The sequence below is a fragment of the Yamadazyma tenuis genome, chromosome 2 (genome assembly GCF_029203305.1).
Source record: "Yamadazyma tenuis chromosome 2, complete sequence".
Classification (NCBI taxonomy): Eukaryota; Fungi; Ascomycota; class Pichiomycetes; order Serinales; family Debaryomycetaceae; genus Yamadazyma; species Yamadazyma tenuis.
In genome coordinates this window covers 1099386-1122203 of record NC_089462.1, presented here as the reverse complement: position 1 = coordinate 1122203, position 22818 = coordinate 1099386, and the positions used below count along the sequence as shown (strand labels likewise).

Genomic DNA, 22818 nt, shown 5'->3' with positions numbered 1-22818 from the left:
AGCATTTTCTTATTATTCCGGTGTTTCTATACAATCAAGTGCCATTCATAAATAGTTCAAATTGTGAGCACAACCCCTGTTGGCTCTAGCCTAAGTTTTTTGTTCACTCATTCTTTTGTTTGCATATTGCACCAGTTTTTACTGTTGTCATCACCTCGGGCACCTGATTTCGTCGATCTACAACTTCAAGCGTCCTAGTGACTTCAATTAGGACTCAAATCTTTTAGTTACGGTTTGAGAATTCTTGTTGGTTCCAGAGTTTCATTGGAAGTATCCCAGCTCAGTCTAATTGTGGAACAAGGTTGTTCAACGGTTTTATTTGACATCATCCACAAACGACAACGCTCCTGCTACTCGTAAGTGGCCAGCCTGAAACAGGATTATACACGGTACTTGAGAACCTGATCCAAATTGCACTCATAGGTCTTGTATTTTCTTGTCACCACCTCAACAATGGAAGAATATGAACACTACAACAACGGCGATTTGTTGAAGAATCGATACTCCAAAATTGCCGATTTGAGTGAAGGGTCTTACGGGCTTGTTACCTTGGCCAAGGATACGAAGTTGGATAGTCGGTTAGTAGCTGTCAAGTATATCTATCCCTTGGACTACAAGAAGAGAAATCATTCTCGAGCCTCATCTTCACCAGCAAAATTACGCCATGATAAGAATCCTCAATCCAAGCGTCAGGACACGAAGGAGATTTTGAGAGGCTTGTATGAAGAAGCAGCTAAGGAGATTGCTGTGCACCAAGTCTTGGGTTCCCATCCGAACATTGCTAGCTTATATGATCATTTTGATTCATATTTGGTGTTAGAATACTGTGGCAGAGGAGATTTATACGAGGCTATTCAGAACGGCCAAGGTCCATCTACTCCAAAGGATATGAAGGATGTATTCAATCAAGTTATTGATGCCTTGGACTATTGCCATTCCCACCTGGTTTACCATAGAGACTTAAAACCAGAAAACATTTTAATTAGTGAGGACTGGTCAATCAAATTATGTGATTGGGGGTTGGCAACCACCAATTTGATAATATCCGACAAGTCAGAATTTGACATTGGTTCTGAAAGATACATGGCCCCTGAATTATTTGATCCGGAATTAAGTTCATATGACGCTTCTAAAATCGATTTGTGGTCTGTAGGTATTATCTTGTTAACTTTAGTGTTTCACAAGAACCCCTTCGAAGTCGCAAACTACTCAGACAAACGGTTTGTTCAGTTTTCAAGGAACAGGGAAGCATTGTTCGATATTTTCTCCACTATGTCTGGGGATATGTTTTCTGTGTTGAGATACTGCTTAAACATTGACCCAGAAAATAGAGATTTAGGATCTGTTAAATCTGAATTGGAGATTTTGAACTACTTCACAATTGATGATGAATTTGGTAGTAGCGATTTTGATGACTATTACAGTGACGAAGATGCTCTTTATCAAGGATCAGAAGCTGTTATCGACAGTGACACCGAGTTTTCTGAACAACCATCTATTAAGATTGGTGTTGAAGCTCCAAGTCATGAAGAAGCAGTTGAAGAAGAAGAAGACATTGACGATGAGGGTGATTCTACCTTCTACATGGAAGACACCGGCGAGACCGACAAATCGGATGCCACTCTCAGTAAACAAGAACCCCATCCTCGTCCAGTTCTTATTTCTAAATCACCTAAGGATGACGACAAATATGAGATTCCTTACAATGAAAGAGCCGATGCGCTACTTTCTAACAGCACAAGCTTGAAACCAATACCTATAGATGACTTCGACAACCGGAGGTCCAAGTTTTTCAGAAACACCCGTAAGCCTATTGGTGTGGCTTCCTACAACCAGTCTAGTAGTTACTACAACCGGTTCAATACCCAGAAGAATACCAATAAGTTTAATCGTGAAGATTTCTTTACCCCAAAGTCTGTTTTCAATCATTACATGAATAAGTATGGGGATAACAAGGAACAGAAATCCAGCAATGGAAGAGACAAAACCAGTCAACGCTTAAGTAGCTGGAAGAAGACTAATAACAAGCCAAGGACATGGAAAAAGAACTATAGGAATTCTTACAAGAGTGGACCTAAGAAGAACAAGACCAATGGTAACAACAGCTACCATTCGAATGTCAGCAACAACAATAACCATACCAGAAACAAAAGCGATTTCTCGAACTTCAACACTCCAATGCAACAAAGAAGGAAGTCAAATTCCTTTTCTAGTTCCAAGTCCCGTGCTGTTATTGCTTCGAGCATGAATTCCAATGGAAATATCCAATTGGGTACTTCCTATCAATCGTTTGGTCAAATGAATGGTTTAAGTTCTTCAGGATTACAACCTTCAGCTGCCTTACCAGGATCAGAAAAGTATGTTCCACCCTTTATGAGGTCACCGAACTACAGACAATCTCCCATCATACAACCATTGAATGAACATCTCGACAATAGTGATTACGATGAAGTATTTCACTTGGAAGATGATTTTGAACTATCAGAAACACCTAAAGATAAAGGCTCCGAAAAGGATAAGGATAAGGATAAGAAGCGCCTCAAGTTACCCACTTATAGCACCCCAATCGATAAGAACTACCACCAGTTCCCCTATTATGGCAACTCTGGCCCCTACTCCCAGCCCATGTCGACCAGTGCTGGTGCTGGTACCAGCACTGATGTCAAAAGATACTCGGCCATGGATATTTATGGTACTTCCCAGAATAGTAACCATAGTAATGGTGGATATCTTGGTCGGCCGGTCTCAATGACCAACGACATTTCCGCCATATTATCTTCAAGTTCGAATGGCAAGTATGTCCCTCCTTTTAGAAGAGGGTCTCACTCAATGGAGAGAAAAGATAAGGAAAAGAGAAAGTCCAAACAAGCCAGTGACTTAAATGATAATCTTGAGGACTTGGAAGGCAACTTCAGTAACTTGAAGTTAAATCTTCAGCAGATCCCATCGGTTTCTAATACCAATGATTGGTACAAGGGCGACTGGGATTGACCGATATGTAGGAATTGACGACTCTATCTGAAAAATTAGCTCGCTAAGCTTGTAGTGCTGGCTGTCAAAAACACAAAAAAGTGCCGTGGGAGTCATCAATAGTACCTTGAAGTCCCCCTCTGGAAGACAATCAAACACAATATAGGGATTCGTGTTTCTGCAAATCTGAACCCTTTATCTCTGCTCAGTCCCCTGAATAAACAATGAAAACCCGTTCGATTGTGGTTGTAAAAAATAATAACTAGCAATATGAATGAGAGAAAAAGCAAAACACACAATAAGCATACAAGGATTTTTTTCCCATTGACCAATTCCCATATCGCCGTTCGATATGGGCTGGTGATAATGATAGCACAGAAGCTGGAACTAACTAACTGCTGTTTTGTATATATATATAGTTGAAACCTAAGGTTAATCGTCATTGAATCTAGACTTTTACTCGTTAAAAAAATAGTGAAGGACACGCAGCAAAACACAACCTAAATAGGCAAGGTTTGTATTTGATTGCGCTCGTAAATTGTTTCAGGAGTTCCAAGAATTAGTCGCATTGACCATATAATTGTGAACATTTGTTTCAGGATTGCCATCTGAAACGCCCTCGAAAAAAATATATAAGAAACGAGGTTTCACGTTTGAATTTGTTGGAACCCAAAATCAGGCACCTTTTGTTGATTCAACTACTTTGATTTATTTTCCATCCATTCCTTTTACTGTTGTTGGCCTTTTGGATCCGAACCTATCTCAAGCGTGGGAAAAGGAAAGTCTATCAATATTTTCGTGCTACAATTGCCTGGGGTAACACTTTTACTCACACAACAAAAAGCCATTTGCCCGGTTTTAACTTGACACTTGAAGAGGTTTCAAAACTCAATTCCATTCCCTTATTGGCCAGCTCCACAGTGAATCTAAAACAGTCCAGGCATCATTTTAACCAAGAATGGCTGAAACGTCTTCGACTTCTGCTTCAGATCTTCAACTGAAGATAAAAAAAGCCATTCAGAGTGATGAAGTGAAGGAAAGTTTACGACTAATAGAAGATCTCAAGTTTTTCCTAGCTACAGCTCCCGCCAACTGGCAACAGAATCAAGTGATACGTCGGTACTATCTTAATCCAGACGAGGGGTTTGTATCTTGCATTTTCTGGAATAATTTGTACTATATTACCGGAACCGATATTGTCAGGTGCATTGTGTACAAATTTCAACAATTTGGTCGTAAGATCATTGATCGAAAGAAGTTTGAAGAAGGGATCTTCTCTGATCTTAGAAACCTAAAAACCGGCACCGATGCTATTCTTGAACACCCCAAATCAGCATTCCTTGACTTTCTTTATAAGAACAACTGTCTAAGGACACAAAAGAAGCAAAAAGTATTCTTCTGGTTTAGCGTTGCTCATGATAAGCTTATGGCAGATGCTTTGGAACGAGATTTGCGGAAGGAGCATGCTGGTCAGGTCCCCACCACTATTGCAGATAGAGAACCGGCTCTTTCATTCGAGTATTCTGATGAAAAAATTCTTTACAATCACCTCCTTGATTACAAGAGCCAAAACAAGGAAGACACAACCACTGATGATAGTAAGGATGCTACTCTTTCATCCAACGAAACCCATGACGAAGAAGAAAGAGAAAAGAGAGCAGAGGCAGAAGGGTTTATTCTTTTGCCCCAAGACACCCCGGATCACTACAAAGACCAGTCCGATGATGACGATGAATTCCCATTAGACTACGTCCAAGAAAGTAACGAATATATTTTGGTAGACTCTAGTTCCAACTATGTGAATTGGCCCAACTATCACGAAGGAAACGTTGACTTTGTACTGCATTTACCTATGATCTCACCTGCCAACCAGGTGGTCCTTAATGATGAATATCTCATTGAACAGACATTGCCTATGAAAACACCAGTGCCATTGCCTCGTTCCTCCCGACCTGAAGATTTCTTCCCATTTCCTCCACTCTCTGCCAAGTTGCAACAATCTTTCGCTCCACCTCCTCCTTCTTCAGGAGACCAACCACATTTCATTCATCTTTATCAACCCCAACAAGACCCTTATCATGAACAGGAATTCTGGCCAAACCATGAACATCAAGCGTATGCCCCTAGTTCAGGATACATGATAATTCCTGATGAACCTGCCAGTTATCATACTAATCTTATGGTTTCCTACCCTCCGCATCCTGGCACTATTTTGAGTCAGGCGGTTCCTGCAATGGCTGTACTGAGTCCGCTTCCTGGTCAATCACCTGCTTATGGCCATTTTCCTCAGCACTCATACTCCCAACACTCGTTTCCCCAGCATCACACGCATTCGCCATACGCTATTCATTTCCCTGTTCCTTCTGCTCGTCAGCAAAATATCAGTGCAAATATGATGATGAAGAAACGGCAAATGTTATCGAAGGCACCTCCGGGAATGGTTACCAAACCATTTGCATCTCCTCAGTCAGTAATGAAAAAGCCTCCTACTGAGCGAGTTAAAAAAAATGTCATTTTTGATGATGTTGAGACACCAGACAAGGGAGTATAACTCTAACTCTAACTGCTTGCAGAAACTCCCAGAGTATTCGGATCACCAGTCTGTAACTATATCTGCATTTTGTAATTCTACGTTTTATTTCTATCGTGTGTGTTTTCTTATCTTATTTATTCAAATTTTACGATTATGCTATGCTAAGTTTTACTGTAATATTCGATGAGCTTTTTCTGGGAGCCACTGAGGCTCTCTTGGATCATTTTGGTGTCAAGATTGGCGCCTTGCAAGCTTTTCAAGATCTTTCCGTAATTGAGTACCGTGATCCGCCTGACCTCGATATCTTGATGGCTAAGTAATGGATATAAGGTGGTATTACAGAATATGGCCATTTTCTGACCACTTTTTTGGCCAATTAATGGGTAGTGTATCAAGAACTTCAACAAAAGATCAAACCCCATGACGATCTTATTTTTGGGGTGTTCAACATTCAAATGTCCAGTGGCTTCCATCAATACATCGAGAATATCTTCCGAAGGATACTTACACCTCAACACCTCTTCAAAGATTTCGCTTATGGCGTATCCAAACTCAACAATGCTTTCATCTTCAATATCCCCTAGTTTCACTAAAGTGTGAATTAATTTCTTGAGGTCAATCTTCATACGAGTGATCAAGAGCTGCTTGGCAATTATCAAACCATTAGAAATCTGAGATTTGTTCAAAACGCTAAACTTCTCAAAGAGCTTCCATAAGTTGGCTTCCAATTTCTTGCTACCTTCTTTGTAAAAGTAATTGGCAAACTCCATATCAAAATCAATGCTACTTTGAAGATAATTTATCAATCGTAATACTTCATCGTTATTGATCATTTTATCACCTAAACGAGTGGTTAAATTTTCAAACTCACTTCTATTGACATCACTTTTAAATCTCTCCGAATTATGAGCTAGCTGGAAGTTGAACCAGTTCAACTCAGAATAGTCATACACTTCATCGACATGCTTTCGAGGGGAGCAGTCAGTAGACGATGCCCTATTTTCTTTGCTCTCGTGGACTGAATCCTCGTATATGTTAATTTGTTTGTTCCTCTCAGCTCTAGCTTTTAACGGATCAACCTTTTCGACTAGCGTTTGAAATGGATCCTTTATTTCAAACGATGACCGATCACGAATGTCAATTTGAGAAAACTCTTCAGCTATCTCATTTCTGCTTGAAGACTGGCGGTCTAGAAACACATTGTCTTCTTCAGATACAGAAACTACCTTACTTTTGCCATCAGTAGACAACCCAAGACTGAACGCATTCTGGGCATTGGCCACAGCTTCCGTGTCAAGTTGAATTCCCTTGCTTTCAGACATTATATGAGCATCTTCTTCTTGAAGTTTGTCTGATCCCTCGCTGCTGGAACTGTCTGAGACTCTGATTTCTTCCTGTTCTTGTGAATTATTTCTTGTACCGATGTTGAGATCATTGATTGCAATTACCTCATGCATATTCATACTATCACTCAGTGTATGGTTTTCCCCTTGTCCAATCAAATCATCAAGGTTGATATCATCGCTATCGTCATTTTCAGAACTCATCTCGACGTCCTCCTTGTTGTCAATACGCTGAATGAGTTCGATAATATCAGACTTATAGTCAGACTCAAAATAATTTAATGTCATCTTGAATGTCAGCGAGTTAAGGGAATAAACTTTGGTCAATAATTCAAAATAATCATCAAACGACTCGTAGGAAATGTGATTGATAAGATGGAAAACACTGTTTGAAATAATTGGGAAGTTCAGGTCGCTGGAAGCTTCATTTATATCTATACTCAAAAATTTGATGATCAGCTTAATGATGACTGGTTTATAAATAGACACTTGCTCTCCAAATAGGGGATCACTGTGGAGTAGTTTTTTGCAATTCAAACAATTGATTAGTACCAAGTCAATTGCCTTGTAAATCTTGTCAGAATCGAAGTTACTTTTCAATTCGTCAACGAAGCTTTCTGAAACGTCTTCAAAAAGAGTGAAATAAACTCGTAACATATCATCCAAATTGAATACAGGCAATATCTTGCTTAATGCAACATAATTGAATAAGGGTTTCAACATTTCATTGTGTGAGCGAGATAGCTTGGACAATATTATATTGATATTCTTTGGTATTTCTGCAGTCTCATTGAATTTGAGGGCATACTTCAAAGTATCGATTCCTGTTCTTATGACTGTGATATCAGATGAAGCCAACTGGTAAACCAATGGGAATTCCAAAGATGGTAACCTGTCATCAAGGACTCTTGACACTGACGTAGAAACAGGGTTGACCTGTTTATGAGGAGATTCTTTAGACGAAATTGAGATCGAAGCAGGAGTATTAGTGGGAATAGAAGCAGAAATAGGCTTCACAACTGCATTAGAATGTTCACTCGAAGGCCCATTTGTTGAGATGACAGCGTTCTTCTTGGATTTGACTGGCGCATCAACCTTTTTAAGACTGCTAGTCCTTTCCGGTTTTGAATAATCAGCCTTGACATTGGACAGAGAATGGAAAACTTGGTTAGGTTGATTTCTTGAGTTGGACCGTTCAAGTTTACTTATCCCACGTTTTGAATTCTCGTCACTAACTAGGGACCCTCCTAGACGTTTGGGAAGGCTTGTCTGCGCTGATAGTCTTGAAGGAGCTCTAGATTGAACAATGTTTGAAATAACGTTTGGAGTCGCCGGGCGACTGATTATCAGTTTCACTACAGTTGGAAGTGGCTTTGCTGCTTGTCTGAACACACTTTTTGAGGCTGGTCTTGATGGCATAGATATCCTTGAGCTTATTTTTGTAGCTGGTTGCCCTTTAGATCTATTTGTTCCTCTTACTTCTTTTGAAGTTTCAAAAATGTCGCTCAACGAGCCTATGTTGGAAGGAGCAGCCCTCTCTATGCCTTTAGAGACATTGGAGTCCAATTTTGAAAAGATTGATTCAGCTACATCAGGGGTGTATTTCACAAATGACCAGAATGCCTCTCTGGCAGCTTGTCTGACAGTTCCATTAGAGTCTGCCAATAACTTTCCAAGAGTCTTACTCACTGAGGTTATTCTGGCGGGATTTTGAGATGCTGGTTGGATGCAGAAGTTAGGGAAATCGTGGAATCTGAGGAAAACAATGTGTAACCAAGAACATGTGAAAGCACGAAGATTAATGTTCTTATCCGCTGCCCAAGTATCGATTTTGCTGATAAACCTTGCAGAGTATGAACAACTCATAATTATAGCACATATAGCAGTATGAGAATTCTTGGTGGAAATAGTCTTGTTTGAAGAGCAAACTTGTATCAATGCCGGTAAGAATGTGTCGACAAGAGAGTCAAACGACTCTTTCAATACCATGGCTGATTCTTTGATTAACTGACAAGCATTGCTGGATAAAGTAGTCCTCAAGGACAAAAGAGCTTTACGAATGGCTTCATTAAATCGTTGTAAAAGCGATTTAAACTCCTCAGGGAATTCACCTATAACGTTACTTCGAAGAACCATTCTAATCTTCATGATATTCCTTTCTCTTATCTGCCAATTGTTCTCAGTTTCATTACCTTCGAATACTGGAAGAAGATCGCGTGACAAACGATGTAAATCATCAACAGTATATGTGTCGGAGGTGTGAATAGAATCATCGAAGCCATAACTATCCAATCTACTTGTAAAAGCTTGAAGGTCAGATTCCAGCTCCAGGGCTTCTGAAATACTTTCATTGGCGTCTTCTGATGGGGCTATGGAGTGATGGCTTTGTACTTCAAAAGGGGACCTTAATTCGCTCTGAATGTCTCCTGTTGACTTTTTCGGGGATTTTTTGGACGACTCGAACCCATAAGACTGCATTTCATCCAGGGCTTTTAAAACTGGAGCTCTGCTTCTTGATACAGTGCTTGGATTTTTGTTTATGGCGTTCAAAATGCTGTCTCTCACGTAATCTTCGACTTTGGTTGAATATACCTCTTTGACCGCAAGTTTATGAGATGCTGGATCATTATGGGACATGAAATATGTGGCAAGGAATTCCAAAAATGCATTTACAACATTCATCCGTGACTGATGGTAGTTGTCGTTGATTGCTTTCACAATGCTTAATATTAATCGTTCCAAATTAAATTGAATGTACTCATTAGCTCTTTCCAATAACCAAGACAAAGATTTGATCACCACATCAGGGTTGCGATGAGGAAATGCTATATGTTCAAATCCATGTTGTACTTCTTTATTGTTGATGAGCCAGATATCATCAAGCCTTTTCTCGGCTGATGCCAGAATTTTGCTATCGTGGTCTCCAAGTCGGCTTATAAGGATTGGGAAAACAGATCTAGCATGTTCCTTAGTGATTTTTCCTCCTATGGCAGCGTACTTTAAGAGGTCACTCAAGGTTCTGAAGCTTGTTCTAGCAAGTTCCATGTTATCCATATCATCTAGGATCTGTAAACCTTGAATGTAGTTCGTAATGGCTCTGACACTCAAAATGGGTGAGTTTTTATCTCCTTTCGATTCTCTGATTTTTAATCTGAGATCATTTAAATACTCAATTTTGACAGAAGTTTTGACATCAGATGATGCTACCATTTGGAAGAACCTCGTAGAGTGCTCCAAAGAAGATGCATTTCTTTGTCTGTCTGCCATTTGAGTTGGAAATAAAGGATGTATTCTTTATACAGATGCTAAATATGAGTATTTTGCTTAAGCGCGAAAATAAACAAACATCGTCGCGTTCATTTCATCGTAGTTCAGAGAGAAGACAAGCTGAGATTCACAATTGAGAGACGTTTTGGATAGACTGAAGGTTAGCAAGTCTATTGTTGGACATGAAAGACAAGATTTCGGGATGAGCTTTGTTAGTTCCCTCTTCTTAAGTCGTAGGCTTGCAGAATTCCTTGGTTCGAAATAAGGTGGCTGCAAAAAACATGGATGTGACGCATATAACTAATAGTACTTAACCTATAGCTAGATGCATTGTCATAAAGTGATCAATGCAACTTTAAAGACAAAATCAGAAAAAATGCTTAATTCTTGGAAAATTCGAATAGTACAGAAATTATATCACGCCTACAATTGGTGAAAATCGCATATTATATAATAAAAATGTCCATTCATTATGCCATAACTATTTTGCAATTAACCACAAACCTAAAATAGCCACAAATCCAGAAATTGCAACAAGCCTCGCTTGTATGGGAGTGAGGTCGACTAGGGTAGACTTGGTTTCTTTGAGGTAGCTGATTTGGTCAATATTAGCTCTTTTGAGGAGTTTTTCTGTGCTATTCTTCTGTTGTTCTTTGGCTGGTAGCACAATACGATTTCCACTTTTATCGTGATTTGCTGAGTAAAGAATGTCACTTTCCACATTGTCAACGATAACTTTCTGAACATTACCAAAAAAGTCAGTCAATTTGACAGTGCTGATATCTCTTTTGAACAAGTCTGTTCTGAATCCTGGGTCCGAGTGGATATTCTCAAATGTGTAAATATCAAATAGGTCCTCTATTGTAGCATCCGAGCTTTGTTCAATGTTTTCCAAAAAGTCCAAGGTGTAGTACGTGAATCTGTCGATAACAGCCACACCGATTTCTAAGTCGGAGTGGTGGGAGTATGATGACTGGTCAATCTTGGATGAGCCAACTGCCAAGATGTTTGGCGAATAAAATCTTTCGTACATGGAGTTCGCTTGACAAGTGTCGATCATGAAGAATATTTCATTGTACCGCTTCATTTCATGCATCTGAGCAAAAGCATCGGCAATGTCATAAGAGCCAATTTCTTCGGCATCCTGAAACTTCAAAAACTCATTGCCCCCATGCCCAGTCATATAAATGAAGATATTGGAGTTTTCGTCTGTCAACAACCTCTTGGTTCTGGGATGATCTTTATCCCACCGATCGGTCAATAAACGGATGAAGTTCTCCACGGTCACATCATAACCTCGGTAATCAACCTCGATCAGGTCCCCATACAAGTCGATTGCTTGGTTCATATTATTGAACACAGTACCTGGAGCTGCATTCCGAGGATTACAGGCAATGTCGTCGGCCAACATCAATATGATTTGGGAGTCAGGAATACCCATCCTCTTCACAGTTCTGTAAAGACTCAACACATTAGCTATGTGTCTGTAATTAAACCAGAATCTTGATGTGGAAACCAAAACCGCCCAATTGTTGGTATGTCCCGATTCACTGATGACTTTTTGAGCTTTTTCTTCATCTATGAAATCAGTATCCAAGCCTATAATACACAGAAACAACCCGAGCATCACAAGGAGACGGTGGAATACTCTCATGATGGTTTTAAACTTCGTGGATGTGCTCGATCAATTAGTTTTCGTGTAATGTTTTTGGTGCAAACTCGCGCAATGAGTTGCAAACCCGTACGTGTTTGAATCGTTATGTAGTATGTGTAATTGGAAATGCTATATAGATTAGTTATATCGATGTGTGTTGGAAAATATGCAAGGGGGTTATATTGGATATGTTGGGAAGATGTTTGGAGGCTAGAGTTTCACTTTTCACTATCTTTTTAATAGTTTTTCTTGTGCGTTTGTTTGAGCCCAACATCTTTTGAAGCTCCCATCCCACAAAAAGTGCTTTAGACGAATACTTCTGGGCAAATATGAGGTTTGCAGCTTTCCGTCTGGTGAGCTTAGATATTTCTTCCTTAAGTTTACCTTGTAATTCTGGGGAATTATCATAGTACTGTTTAAGTTTAATACCAAGTTTAGATTCCAAATAATTACTTTGTTTTGCAGTCAAGGGACTGGAATCACGGAGACGTCCAAAGGTGGTCTGAATTTCATTCCTTAGAACTGAGGCTTTTGCCAAAACCGTATCTAAGTTATATGAACTTATAACTTCAGTTTTGGTGGTGAATTTTCCACATTTATAATTGCTGGCAACTCTGTGTTGCAAGCTAGTGAACCCAGTGGCCCATAACTTGAAAAGAGTGTTCTCATGCTCCAAATTTATTCGTTCCAACAAGAAGAAGTGCTCATCAATCTGGTGGCCCCAGATATTGTATTCGAGTCTGATCCAATCGAGGGAATGAGACGCAAGAGTCGAATGTATTTGTTTGAATTCCTTAAAGTCTTGCATGTCTTTGGACTCCAACGCCAAAAATCCATCAACTGTTAGAAACTCCAAATCTAACTTGTTTTCTAGATTATTGAGCTGGACCATCTTGCTGTAGGTAGCCTGCTCATCCAACAATCTTAGTTTTTCATTTTCAAGTTGTTCTTGTTTCTCTAACTCTTTTTGTGCAAGAGTATACTCTTCACCTTCCTTCTGTAGCTCCTGGTATGATTTTCCATGAATCTTGAAATCTGACGGTAACGAAAATAGAGTTGGTACAGATTGAATTCCCGTTCCTCTTGTTCCAGCTATATCTACCACATGACAATGGGTCTTATTCCCATGTAATCGTAATCCTCTGCCAATCATTTGAACAAGTAACGGCCTTGATTTTGTGGGCCGAACCAAAAATAATGAGTCAATGTTAGGTATATCTGTTCCTTCAGTGAATACAAGAACATTGCAAAGAACGTCAATCTTACCATTCTTGAAGTCCTCAATAATAGTCCTTCTTTCATGCTTGACAGTGTCCCCAGTGACATACTGAGCATTAATTCCACTTCTTTGCAACACCCCACAAAGGGTCTTACAATGGTTAATGTCCACACAAAACATCAATGTGGAGCGAAACCCATACTCTTCTCGCAATTTCCTATAGGAAAGGGCCACCAAAAGATTGGTTTCGGTACTGTTAATAAGGTTCGAAAGACTCACTGTTTCGTAATCAGAGTTCTTGGTTGGAACAGAAGACAAATCTATGTCCACTTTCAAGCTGGAGAATTTCACATCGACTAACTCTTTATTCTTCACCATTGTCAACAAACTCCGTTCAAACACAATCTCATCAAACACCTCTCCAAGCGACTTTCCATCGCTTCTCTCCAAAGTTGCTGTGCACCCGATCACAATTACTTCCAGCTGAGGTGTATCAGCGTTGAAATACTTGAGAATTTTGGACCATGAAGAAGCAGATGCGTGGTGACACTCATCCAAAACAATGGCTTTAAAGTCCTTTGGATTGTACTTGTTGAGCCTCACAGTCCTCACCAACGTCGGCACAGATCCGACAATGATGTCGCCCTCAAACGTGGGTTTCATGTGTCTCATGTCTACTTCTATCTTTAAGCTTGGGTTGATTCGAGCGATGGTTTCAGCAGCCTGCTTGATCAATTCTTCTGTGTGGGCGAGAACAAGGACTTTATTGCCTCTTTGGGGATCCATTTGTGGAAGTTGTGGGATTAAATGAGAGAATACCATAGTTTTTCCTCCACCTGTAGCCATCACAAATGCTGGTCTTCTCACACCTCGTTGGATGGCCAGTTTGACTGCATCAATGGCTTTTATTTGGTAGTCTCGAAGCTTAATGGGAGTCGATGATGTAGACAGAATGTATCGTATTCGTGATACATGAAACCAGGGACGGGGCCCATAGGGGTTAAGGAATTTGGACATTTATGTGTACATATAAATATAAATTGTGTAGCTTCAAATACATAGAAAAAATCACATCGCGTCTCCAAATCAGCAGTGGTATATATCTACCTTAGATCTCTTAAACACATTATGATAGTACATGTTCAGGTCAGGACTTACCTTTTCAACATTGGGCGTTGAGTCTTCGGTATCGGGGGCCTTGGTGTGCATGACCACGTACGTGCCTTCCTCTTTTTCGGCATCTTTATTGGGTCTGATGAACATCCCCGGATTTATCGTAACGACATTCTTGACAATCTTGGCAAAGTACTTCAACTCAGATGGAATGATGAGTACATCTGGCAAGGTATCTCCCAATTCTGCCAAACCCATATATGATACTTCTAAACACGATCCTCCGATTCTCGTCTCTGCCACTTCTTCCGCCATTAGTCCACCGGTTTGACGTGCAGTTTTGCTTACTTCTTCCTTGGATATCTGTTTCTTAGCCACTGAACCAGGGAATCCTGGGTGGTATCTCCTTTGTTCGAAAATGTGATTGGTTATTCTTTCGAACCGGTTGGAGAATATGTTGGTGTTATCTCCACTAGAATCAAGTTTTATCACATCTTTCAAGTCCTTGAACACATCCAAGTTCGAACAGCCAAATAAGATCTCATTGATAGCAAATCCAGATGGGTTTGGAAATGCCCTGATGTTCTTTGGTAATCCCAACAGCTTTCTATCAAAGGAATCTTGTGGGAAAGAGCAATGTTTTACGGTAGCATCTCTTAAGGAAGGAAGCAAAATCACCTGGATGTTGGAGTTGATTCTCTTCAAAATTGGAGTAACCAACTTTTTGAACACTTCATCAAGATTTTGAGGTTCCTCTCCATTATCTGGGAACTCAATATCGCCCTCTAAAACCGACTTGTTGTTCAAATCCACAAAAGGACCAAACAACACCACAAGATCAGGTTGAATTTCACTATTGATTCTGTCGACAAATGAACTGAATTTGCTGTAATTGAGGACATTTTGATTCGAGTAAGGCCCTGCAGCCATAACGAATTTTATTCCTGACGACTCACCAACCATGTCCTTAAAGTCTTTCAACTCGGACTCTGGGGTAATTGGAGTTCCTAATTCAGGCAAGCCCAATACTTCTTGTACAACGAACTGCGAACCAGCAGGATTTCTACCTTTCAAGCATACAATTTGTCCAGGAAAGAAAGAATACTCCTTCAATTGTGACAAGTCTAAAGGCACCCTTTGGCCAATTCCCGCTAATCTGGAGGTTTCCAAGTTTAATGAGGTAGCATTCAAACTTTGCAGGTAGTCATACAGGGGGGAATCTGGTACAATTCTACCACAGCAATAGATATCGAACTGAGAACTCAAGCATGGGTTACCAAAATTCAAATCTTCGCCTTTATGAGCGTCTTGGAAGAGTTGAGCAAAGTTATCTATTTGGTCGTCCAAAAAGTCAGCACTTTCAAGTAACTTCATAGCCATGGAACGGAACTTGTATTTCTGAGGATCGAAATTGCTTGCAATTTGTATCTTTCCCTTCTCATTGGTTTGGCCGTTTTCCACGCTATCAATATGCCCATTCAAAGTCTCTAAAATGGTATTAGAAAGTTCAGAAGAACGTACTGGAGAGTTACGGAAAGTGTTATTAGCAGTTTCAAAGTTACTTGGAGAAGAATCCGGTCCAGCCCCAGGAGTCTTGAATGGGGTCCCATTGACTTTTCTCATTTTCAAGCTTGGAGTATGGAAGTTGGATTCTGCTATTGGACTGGAGGAATTAAGTGGTTTCAAAGGTCTTCTTTTAATGGTAGATCCAACTGAATCTCTTAGTCTTTTGACTGAGGGAGTCTTGTTGGAAGCATCTGCCAAGTGTCTTTGCAAATATTCTTGGAACCCATCTAACACGATCAAAGAAAGTTCTAAATTCTCTTTTACTTCACTAACATTGTAGGTTTCCCATTGAAGAAAAATATCTTCCGTTGACAAGTTGAAGATGTTTTTTAACGTGTGAATTTTGGATATTACACCATTGTCGAGTGTGTTCGGTTGCCCGAAAGTCAGGAGAATGTCTTCTTTGCTAGCAGGTGTAACTTCAGACATGTTGAGTTAGCACGAGTTGGAGTTCAACTTAAAAAAAACATCGCGCTACGCGCTTTGATATAATTACTGCGAAAAACCTTGGTGTATGATTCTACAAAATACCAGTGTGTATTAGTGCCCATAAATACAGGAGGAAAGCTGTCGGAATAATGTACATAATAAATGTGAACTAGGCAGATTCGGTTGCAGCAGGGGTTTCATCTGATGTTGGAGCAGAAGCAGAGGTCTCAGCTGGCTCAGCAGATTCAGACTCTGCTGATCCAGCAGGCTTGGTGGTTTCTTCTTCCACAACCAGTTCTTCAGTAGTTTCCTTTTTGGCCTTTTTCTGGTCATGTTTGAACTTTTTGACATCTTTGTTGGAGTTGAAACTGTTCTTTCTCTTAGTAACATCGTTGATTCCAAATCTTTTACCATTTTCTCTCATTTCTTGGAAAGTCAAGAGAGACATCTTCTTTAAAACATCTTTTTTGGTAACTTCATCATTCTTGGAAATCAATCCAGTTGGGTAGACAATTTCCATTTCATTCAAGACAAATTCTGCATCTTTAGTACTTTTGAATTCAACATCAACAACACCAAAGAATTCCTTAGTACTTTTGTTTTTGATTCTACGAATCGAACTAATAACCTTTTCTTCAGGCAAGTTGCCAGCCACCTTGGTGTTGAAAAAATCTTCCAAATCTTCTTGCGTAGCAGTCTTAGGGAAACCTTCAATGTGAACAGTGTTTCTCTTTCTGGAGTTCTTCAACTCGTTAAATTCCTTCAAAGGATCCTTCCTTCTAATCAGCTCGTTGTTGGCACTTAAGACCAACTTATCGGACTTTTTCAAAGCCTCAACGACCTTGTCTTCAGGTCTGTATTGTCTCATTCTACCAAAGGTCAAAATGGTCTTTAATTCTACCCACCCATCGTTAGCTTCATAAATTTTCCACAAGAATCTGTCAGTCTGCAAATTACTATCCGAAAAGTAGAATTCCACTTGCTTGGTGACTTTGGCGTCAAAATCATCTCCTTGGTAAATCTTTTCACTCATTATGGTCTTGAGGTTGTAACGTCCAACTTTTCACTTGGATGCTCATCGATTTTTTAGGTCTCAACACGACACAAATGTCGCACTTCTGTCATAGCATTTTGCTAGAATCAGTTAAACTGGAATCAGTCAAACCCGAATTCACAATGAGTGTTACTTTACCAGCGTTAGTGAGACAGAAAGAATTGATCAGCAACTATGATATCATATTGAACAAGGTGAAAGAAGTTGCCTTGAGGGCTGCTAGTGCCCAAGTTGAGTTGGTGGCTGTGTCGAAGTTGAAGCCTTCCAGCGATATCTTGACATTGTACAATCATGGAGTCAGACACTTTGGCGAAAACTACGTGCAAGAGTTGACCACAAAAGCAAGTGAATTGCCCAAGGATATCAAGTGGCATTTTATTGGTAGTCTTCAAACAGATAAATGCAAGGTGTTGGCTAAGAATATTGAAAACTTGCATGCAGTGGAAACGATTGATTCGTTGAAAAAGTGCAAGAAACTCAATACACACAGACAAGAAGTCAATGGAGCCGTAATTAATGTATACTTACAGATTAACACATCAGGAGAGGATCAAAAGTCTGGTTTCAAGCTATCTGAGGGAGGAAAGAAAGATCTTTATGAAGCTGTATCTTTTTTGGTTAGTGAGGAATGTAAGTTCTTGAGCTTTGAGGGATTGATGACCATAGGTTCGTTTTTAGAATCGACTCTGTCGGAGCAAAATAATGATTTTAAGAAATTGGTTGATTTGAAGAAAGAGTTGGACGAGAAATTCAGTTTACTGTTGAAGACTAGTATGGGAATGAGTAATGACTTTCAGGATGCCATCAGACAAGGAAGTACAAGTGTAAGGGTTGGAAGTTCAATCTTCGGCACAAGGCCACCCAAAAACTAGGCGACGGATAACTAAAAGTAAAATAGAATATACATTGTTCATAGCGATTAAATCTAGAATTCACTTACTTTCTCTTCTTCAAAAGCTTTTTAAGCGGACTTCTCTTCTTGGATAACTTATCGGTTCTGCTAGAAGTAGAAGCTTCATCAACACCTGAAGTTCCTTCACTGCTTTCATTATCGAGATGGGGTTCAGGAGAAGATGTTCCTTCGTAATCCTTTTGGAATTCGGTTTCATGATTAGGCTTAACGTGGGAATTATCATCGATAGTTGCAAAAACTTTCTCAGCAGTTTCGGTTGGTACTCTGACAATCTTGTCAGTTTCATCCTTAATATCTTCTAAATCAGCTACTTGGTTCAAGTTCACACCAGTCAGAGTGGCCTTTGGCTCGATGGTTTCAACGTCTTCATTATCCGAAAACTTCTTGTCCAAGATTTGGTTGGCTTCAGTCAATGCCAGCTTTGAGTTGGCGAAACTCCATTCATCATCTTCGAAGCGTTTCTCAGAGTTGCCCTTGATTTGGCTGGTGTAGTAGTCATGTCTCAATTTGATATCATTATCGGTGAAGTCGTTACTCCATTCAACATCAGTTTTGAACAAATCAAACACCTTGGCCAATAAGAACCAAACAGTCAAGAAACCATGCTCACTAAGCAATAAAATGATAAGCAAAGTGGAAGATTTGGTGTTAACACTGGCCTTATCTAAAGCAAATTGACCTAATGACTTTGGTGGCTTATCTCCATGATGGTAGAAGGCAGTGATAGCTGGAGAAATGATGGATCCTAACCAAGTTAAAATGAACAAGGCATAGTTCCAAGGGTAGATAGAATCAATCTTTTGAGGAATTGGAGGCTTGAAGTACTTACCATTCAGCAATTTCAAGTAGTCCAATTTGAAGGTCAAAAACAAGAATACAAGAGTGACAAGGGGTGCCAACGACCATACCGGACCAAACAAAATAAGGTACCCGTAAACGATTGTCACAAATCTGAAGTCACCATTCACATCATAACTTGGCAAGGAAACATACTTTCTCACATTGTTCAAGTAGTCCTTTTCGTTAGATTTGTCCACAGGTTCGTAGGTGGGCTTTGAAATAAAACTTTTAACAAGGGATATGATTTGAGGTAAGGCATACTTCAACACCAATTGGATCACTTGGTTAGTAACAATGAAGTAGTTGAATTGTAAGTTCAATCTTTCTTGGTTCATTTTGAAGTCTTCTTGGTTCTTGATATGTGTCAAATACTTGTAGTAGAAGGCGTTAGGGTTAGCACCATAGGAAATACTGTCCTTAATGTGCACCAAGTTAGGTTGGATCAAGTGAGCAAATGGCAAATATATAAAGGCAGTGATAATCAAAGGCATGTAGCTAGTCAAAAAGTTCAAGATGAACTGCTTGATCAATACCGAGTTCTGCTTGGTGTAATTATTGTTGTGTTTCTCATACTTGATCAACAAGTCAGAAACAAGATTGAAAATGGTGGTCAAAATTGGCACAAACACAGTAATCAATATGGTTGGCACCAAGCCAATGAATCCTTTGAATGGACCATCGTAGATTTCGTTAATGAAAATTTCCAACACGAAACATCCCAATTGGTAAGCTACCAACACAGCTGCAAACCCAACGGCAACAGGGATAAACAACAACTGCTTCAAGAATTTGAGTCCTTCATAGTTGTTCTTATGCTTATAGCTAGACTTTTCTTCATAATACTTGTTGATATCGTTCAATTCCAGTTTGTGTTCCTGGATCAAGTGATAGTTTGCGCTACCCCAGAAACTGACTAGATACTTTTCTCTCTTCTTCCAGAACGCCAAAAAAAAGGTTCCCCAAACCAAGTTAACCAGACAGTATGTCAAGGAGAACAAGTGTTTAGACTTGAAGTAGCTAAGAAGTCCCAACACCGATAAACCTGACAACCATACAAGCAAGTGCTTCACAAATTCAAAGTAAAGAGCAATATGGATTCCGAAGTTCTCCTTAATAAAGCTAGTGGAAGGAGCATTACTAAGAGTGACAAGCGACTTAATATCTTCAAGACCATTGGTGGAACTAATTGATTCAGTGATGGGAGTGATATCTGCTACGTGTTTGTGAGCGAGCAAATTAACATCATCAGGGGATGATCCCGACAAATACTCATACACAATCCGCAACTTGTCAGCTTTATTGTCAATGGCCGAGGTGATGCCGAACTCATAATTCTTGATTAAGTCTTTTTCGTACAATTCGGCATAAGTATACCCCGACAACTTGATAAAAATTAAGAGTGAAGATTCATTAAGGTCTCTGATTTGACAAAAAAAGCCCTTTTCTTCCAACAAATCAAGCAATTGACTGAGGTCAGCATCCACCTTCTTGCTGGAGTAGGTAACAACAAAGTCAGCCTCAAGTTCCTTAAGAGATTTTGAAATTGACATGTTTAGCGTTCAAGTGAATAGAAAAAAAACAAGTCTTTGCTTTTTAATTTACAAATTTCACCGCACACAATTAGGCGCAACTGGCGATCCGAAAGAGTTGCGAAATATTTAGCCGCAAAAAATGTCTATAATTCTGGCTTGGTTATACAAAAAGAATACTACAGTATTATACAGTTCTTTTGGTTTAAAAAAGGCCATCAAAAATGCCTTTCACCGTTGTGTCCATTGAGCCGGGCAACAGTACGTCCACCTGGAATCCTGTTACCGACGTGGTACAGTTTCTGGCCCAGAAAATGTCGTATTCAGATGGGAGGTTGCATCCGCTACCATCGTTACATGTGCTATCCTTAAATAACTTGTATGACGACGAGAACGTATCAGAACTGCTATCATATTTCACTATTGGTGCAAAGTATCCACCGTTCATCATGGTTCCAAATTTCCACACAGGATCAGTGCACTCGGTTTCATTATCTAAAAGATACCCAACTTCAGGAAAATTGACATTGATACCAACGGTGGACGGTAAATCAGCGTCTACAAGAAGATCAATGATTTCAACCGCTTTCTTAGCGTAGATATTAGCAGGATCATACTCGTCGTTAGCAGAACTATCTTGGAAAAAGGAATTATTCAAGTTGGATCCTCCAAATGAAATAGCAGGGTATCCCCTATATATACCCGAGTAAGCAGCGGAGATCGTTCCTGATGCAGTGTAGTAACCCGGACTAATATTAGGACCTTGGTTAACTCCAGAAACAACCAAGTCAATTGTCACGTTGGAGTACAGTTTTGGCAAAAGATACTCAAAGGCAAACGAAATACAAGCTGAAGGAGAACCTCCGAAGTACCAGATATGAGGATCATCAGGGTCCTGACCCCAAGCAGGATCACCCGCCGAAACGTAACCGAAATTACCATCCAGATCCAAATCACTGGAGTCGGGAACAATGAAAGCACCTCCTTGACTAGACATTTGAGAGGCTGGGGCTACCATTATAACATCATGACCGTCCGCCACAAGCTCACGATACAAGGCACGGATTTCTGAAGACACCCATGAGTCGTCGTTGGACAATAATATGGACTTACAAGCTGCGAGCGATAACACTGATAAAAGCAGCGTGAAAAACTTCATTGATTTTAACTAATCATAAGTGTAGCGGGGGATTGGCAAAGTTTTATACCGACGCATCGGTGCCCTTGCCCTGACCTACTTAATTAGGGGGTATAGGCAAGGTCCTATATACAAACGTAACGGCCATTTGGTTGTTTCATGGGACTTATTGTGTGCTTTGCGTAGTGCGATTGTTGAGTTATAGCAAACAATCTCGAACAATAGAATGCGGGTAAAAACCATCTATTGTTACGGGATACTACCAGCATGTTGAAGGAGGGAATGAGAAACAGTTGAAACGCCTAACCAACATGGTTTAGATCTATTCTTTTTTAGATAAGAAGTCCAGCACATTAGGACGGTTGGGTCATGGAAGATCAGATCCATTAACCTGAAACCCCCAGACTAAAGGCGTTCGAAATGGGACGTAACATCATGCGGGTAGATAGAGAGTTGCAAGCCTCGTTCTCCCATTGGACAGAAACTATCTACAACAAGGCAACATAGTTCCTAAACTAGATACATTGAATAAGGTCTTCGGCTCTGGTGCACTATAATTGGAAGAAGCTTCTCAATCGGGTAGGGCAGCCAGATTGAAGCATCGTGGACATTTTGGGAAACGGCACGAGGCGAGTGCTCACGGGACTACATACACACGACCGAATACACACGACATCCACACGTCCTCACCCACACGATTTTCCCCATATCTTTCCGGCAAAATTCCTGCCCGGTAGCCTCCTCGGGCTCCGTAGGAATAACCGGCGCGGATAATCCTGAAATGTCCGGGAGTACACCTTTTTAAACATATACCCCAGACTTTCCTCCAATCCAAGTAAATATTTTCACCACACAAACTCAGCACGCTTCCTGCTAGCAGTCGGAATCACCAGCAAATCCACACAGCATGACACGGAAACTATCAACTCAAGAGAAACTCAACAGAAGACCAGCCAGCCGCGCCTGCAGATTCTGCCATCGAAAACATCTCCAATGTTCAAATGAACGTCCGTGCAAAAATTGTGTCAAGCGGGATATCGCCCACCAGTGCCAGGATATTGAACGGAAGAAAGCGAAGTACCTCCGTCAAAGCGAATTTTCAGATTCCCAAAGTCGAGGTAGCCCAGAAGAAGACACCTTTAATGAGCAATTTAACCTTGATTCGTCTTCAGTTTCGGTACCACCATCCGATCCCACCACAAATACTCTGGAAGCAGCCGCCACCAAGACTCAAAACCTGGTTTTTCCTC

The 22818-nt window shown here is 40.2% G+C and overlaps 9 protein-coding genes across 9 annotated transcripts; 3 read left to right on the top strand and 6 right to left on the bottom strand. All coding sequences in view use genetic code 12, as the record gives it.

The window, feature by feature from the left end:
* Positions 1–453: 453 nt before the first annotated feature.
* Positions 454–2991, top strand: TPK2_1 (cAMP-dependent protein kinase catalytic subunit; the record flags this gene model as incomplete). Its single annotated transcript, XM_066157743.1, has 1 exon — positions 454–2991. One exon carries the CDS (start codon positions 454–456, stop codon positions 2989–2991), a length of 2538 nt encoding a protein of 845 aa, XP_066013840.1.
* Positions 2992–3928: 937 nt separating this feature from the next.
* Positions 3929–5521, top strand: STE12 (homeodomain transcription factor ste12; the record flags this gene model as incomplete). Its single annotated transcript, XM_006689556.2, has 1 exon — positions 3929–5521. The coding sequence occupies one exon, from the start codon at positions 3929–3931 to the stop codon at positions 5519–5521; it is 1593 nt and encodes a 530-aa protein (XP_006689619.2).
* A 143-nt stretch (positions 5522–5664) lies between these two features.
* STU1 (suppressor of tub2 mutation) lies at positions 5665–10113 on the bottom strand (the record flags this gene model as incomplete). Its single annotated transcript, XM_006689557.2, has 1 exon — positions 5665–10113. One exon carries the CDS (start codon positions 10111–10113, stop codon positions 5665–5667), a length of 4449 nt encoding a protein of 1482 aa, XP_006689620.2.
* Positions 10114–10525: 412 nt separating this feature from the next.
* GPI8 (glycosylphosphatidylinositol anchor biosynthesis) lies at positions 10526–11767 on the bottom strand (the record flags this gene model as incomplete). The annotated part of the gene is made up of 2 exons (XM_006690284.2): positions 10526–10536; positions 10618–11767. The coding sequence occupies 2 exons, from the start codon at positions 11765–11767 to the stop codon at positions 10526–10528; spliced, it is 1161 nt and encodes a 386-aa protein (XP_006690347.2).
* A 142-nt stretch (positions 11768–11909) lies between these two features.
* On the bottom strand, positions 11910–14003 carry irc3 (Putative ATP-dependent helicase IRC3; the record flags this gene model as incomplete). The annotated part of the gene is made up of 1 exon (XM_006689558.1): positions 11910–14003. One exon carries the CDS (start codon positions 14001–14003, stop codon positions 11910–11912), a length of 2094 nt encoding a protein of 697 aa, XP_006689621.1.
* A 69-nt stretch (positions 14004–14072) lies between these two features.
* On the bottom strand, positions 14073–16094 carry POL12 (DNA-directed DNA polymerase alpha subunit pol12; the record flags this gene model as incomplete). Its single annotated transcript, XM_006689559.1, has 1 exon — positions 14073–16094. The coding sequence occupies one exon, from the start codon at positions 16092–16094 to the stop codon at positions 14073–14075; it is 2022 nt and encodes a 673-aa protein (XP_006689622.1).
* Positions 16095–16263: 169 nt separating this feature from the next.
* PSN45_001825 (uncharacterized protein) lies at positions 16264–17127 on the bottom strand (the record flags this gene model as incomplete). The annotated part of the gene is made up of 1 exon (XM_066157742.1): positions 16264–17127. The coding sequence occupies one exon, from the start codon at positions 17125–17127 to the stop codon at positions 16264–16266; it is 864 nt and encodes a 287-aa protein (XP_066013839.1).
* A 143-nt stretch (positions 17128–17270) lies between these two features.
* On the top strand, positions 17271–18020 carry PSN45_001824 (uncharacterized protein; the record flags this gene model as incomplete). Its single annotated transcript, XM_006690288.1, has 1 exon — positions 17271–18020. The coding sequence occupies one exon, from the start codon at positions 17271–17273 to the stop codon at positions 18018–18020; it is 750 nt and encodes a 249-aa protein (XP_006690351.1).
* Positions 18021–18084: 64 nt separating this feature from the next.
* PSN45_001823 (uncharacterized protein) lies at positions 18085–21589 on the bottom strand (the record flags this gene model as incomplete). The annotated part of the gene is made up of 2 exons (XM_006689560.2): positions 18085–20427; positions 20717–21589. The coding sequence occupies 2 exons, from the start codon at positions 21587–21589 to the stop codon at positions 18085–18087; spliced, it is 3216 nt and encodes a 1071-aa protein (XP_006689623.2).
* Between the last annotated feature and the right edge of the window lie 1229 nt (positions 21590–22818).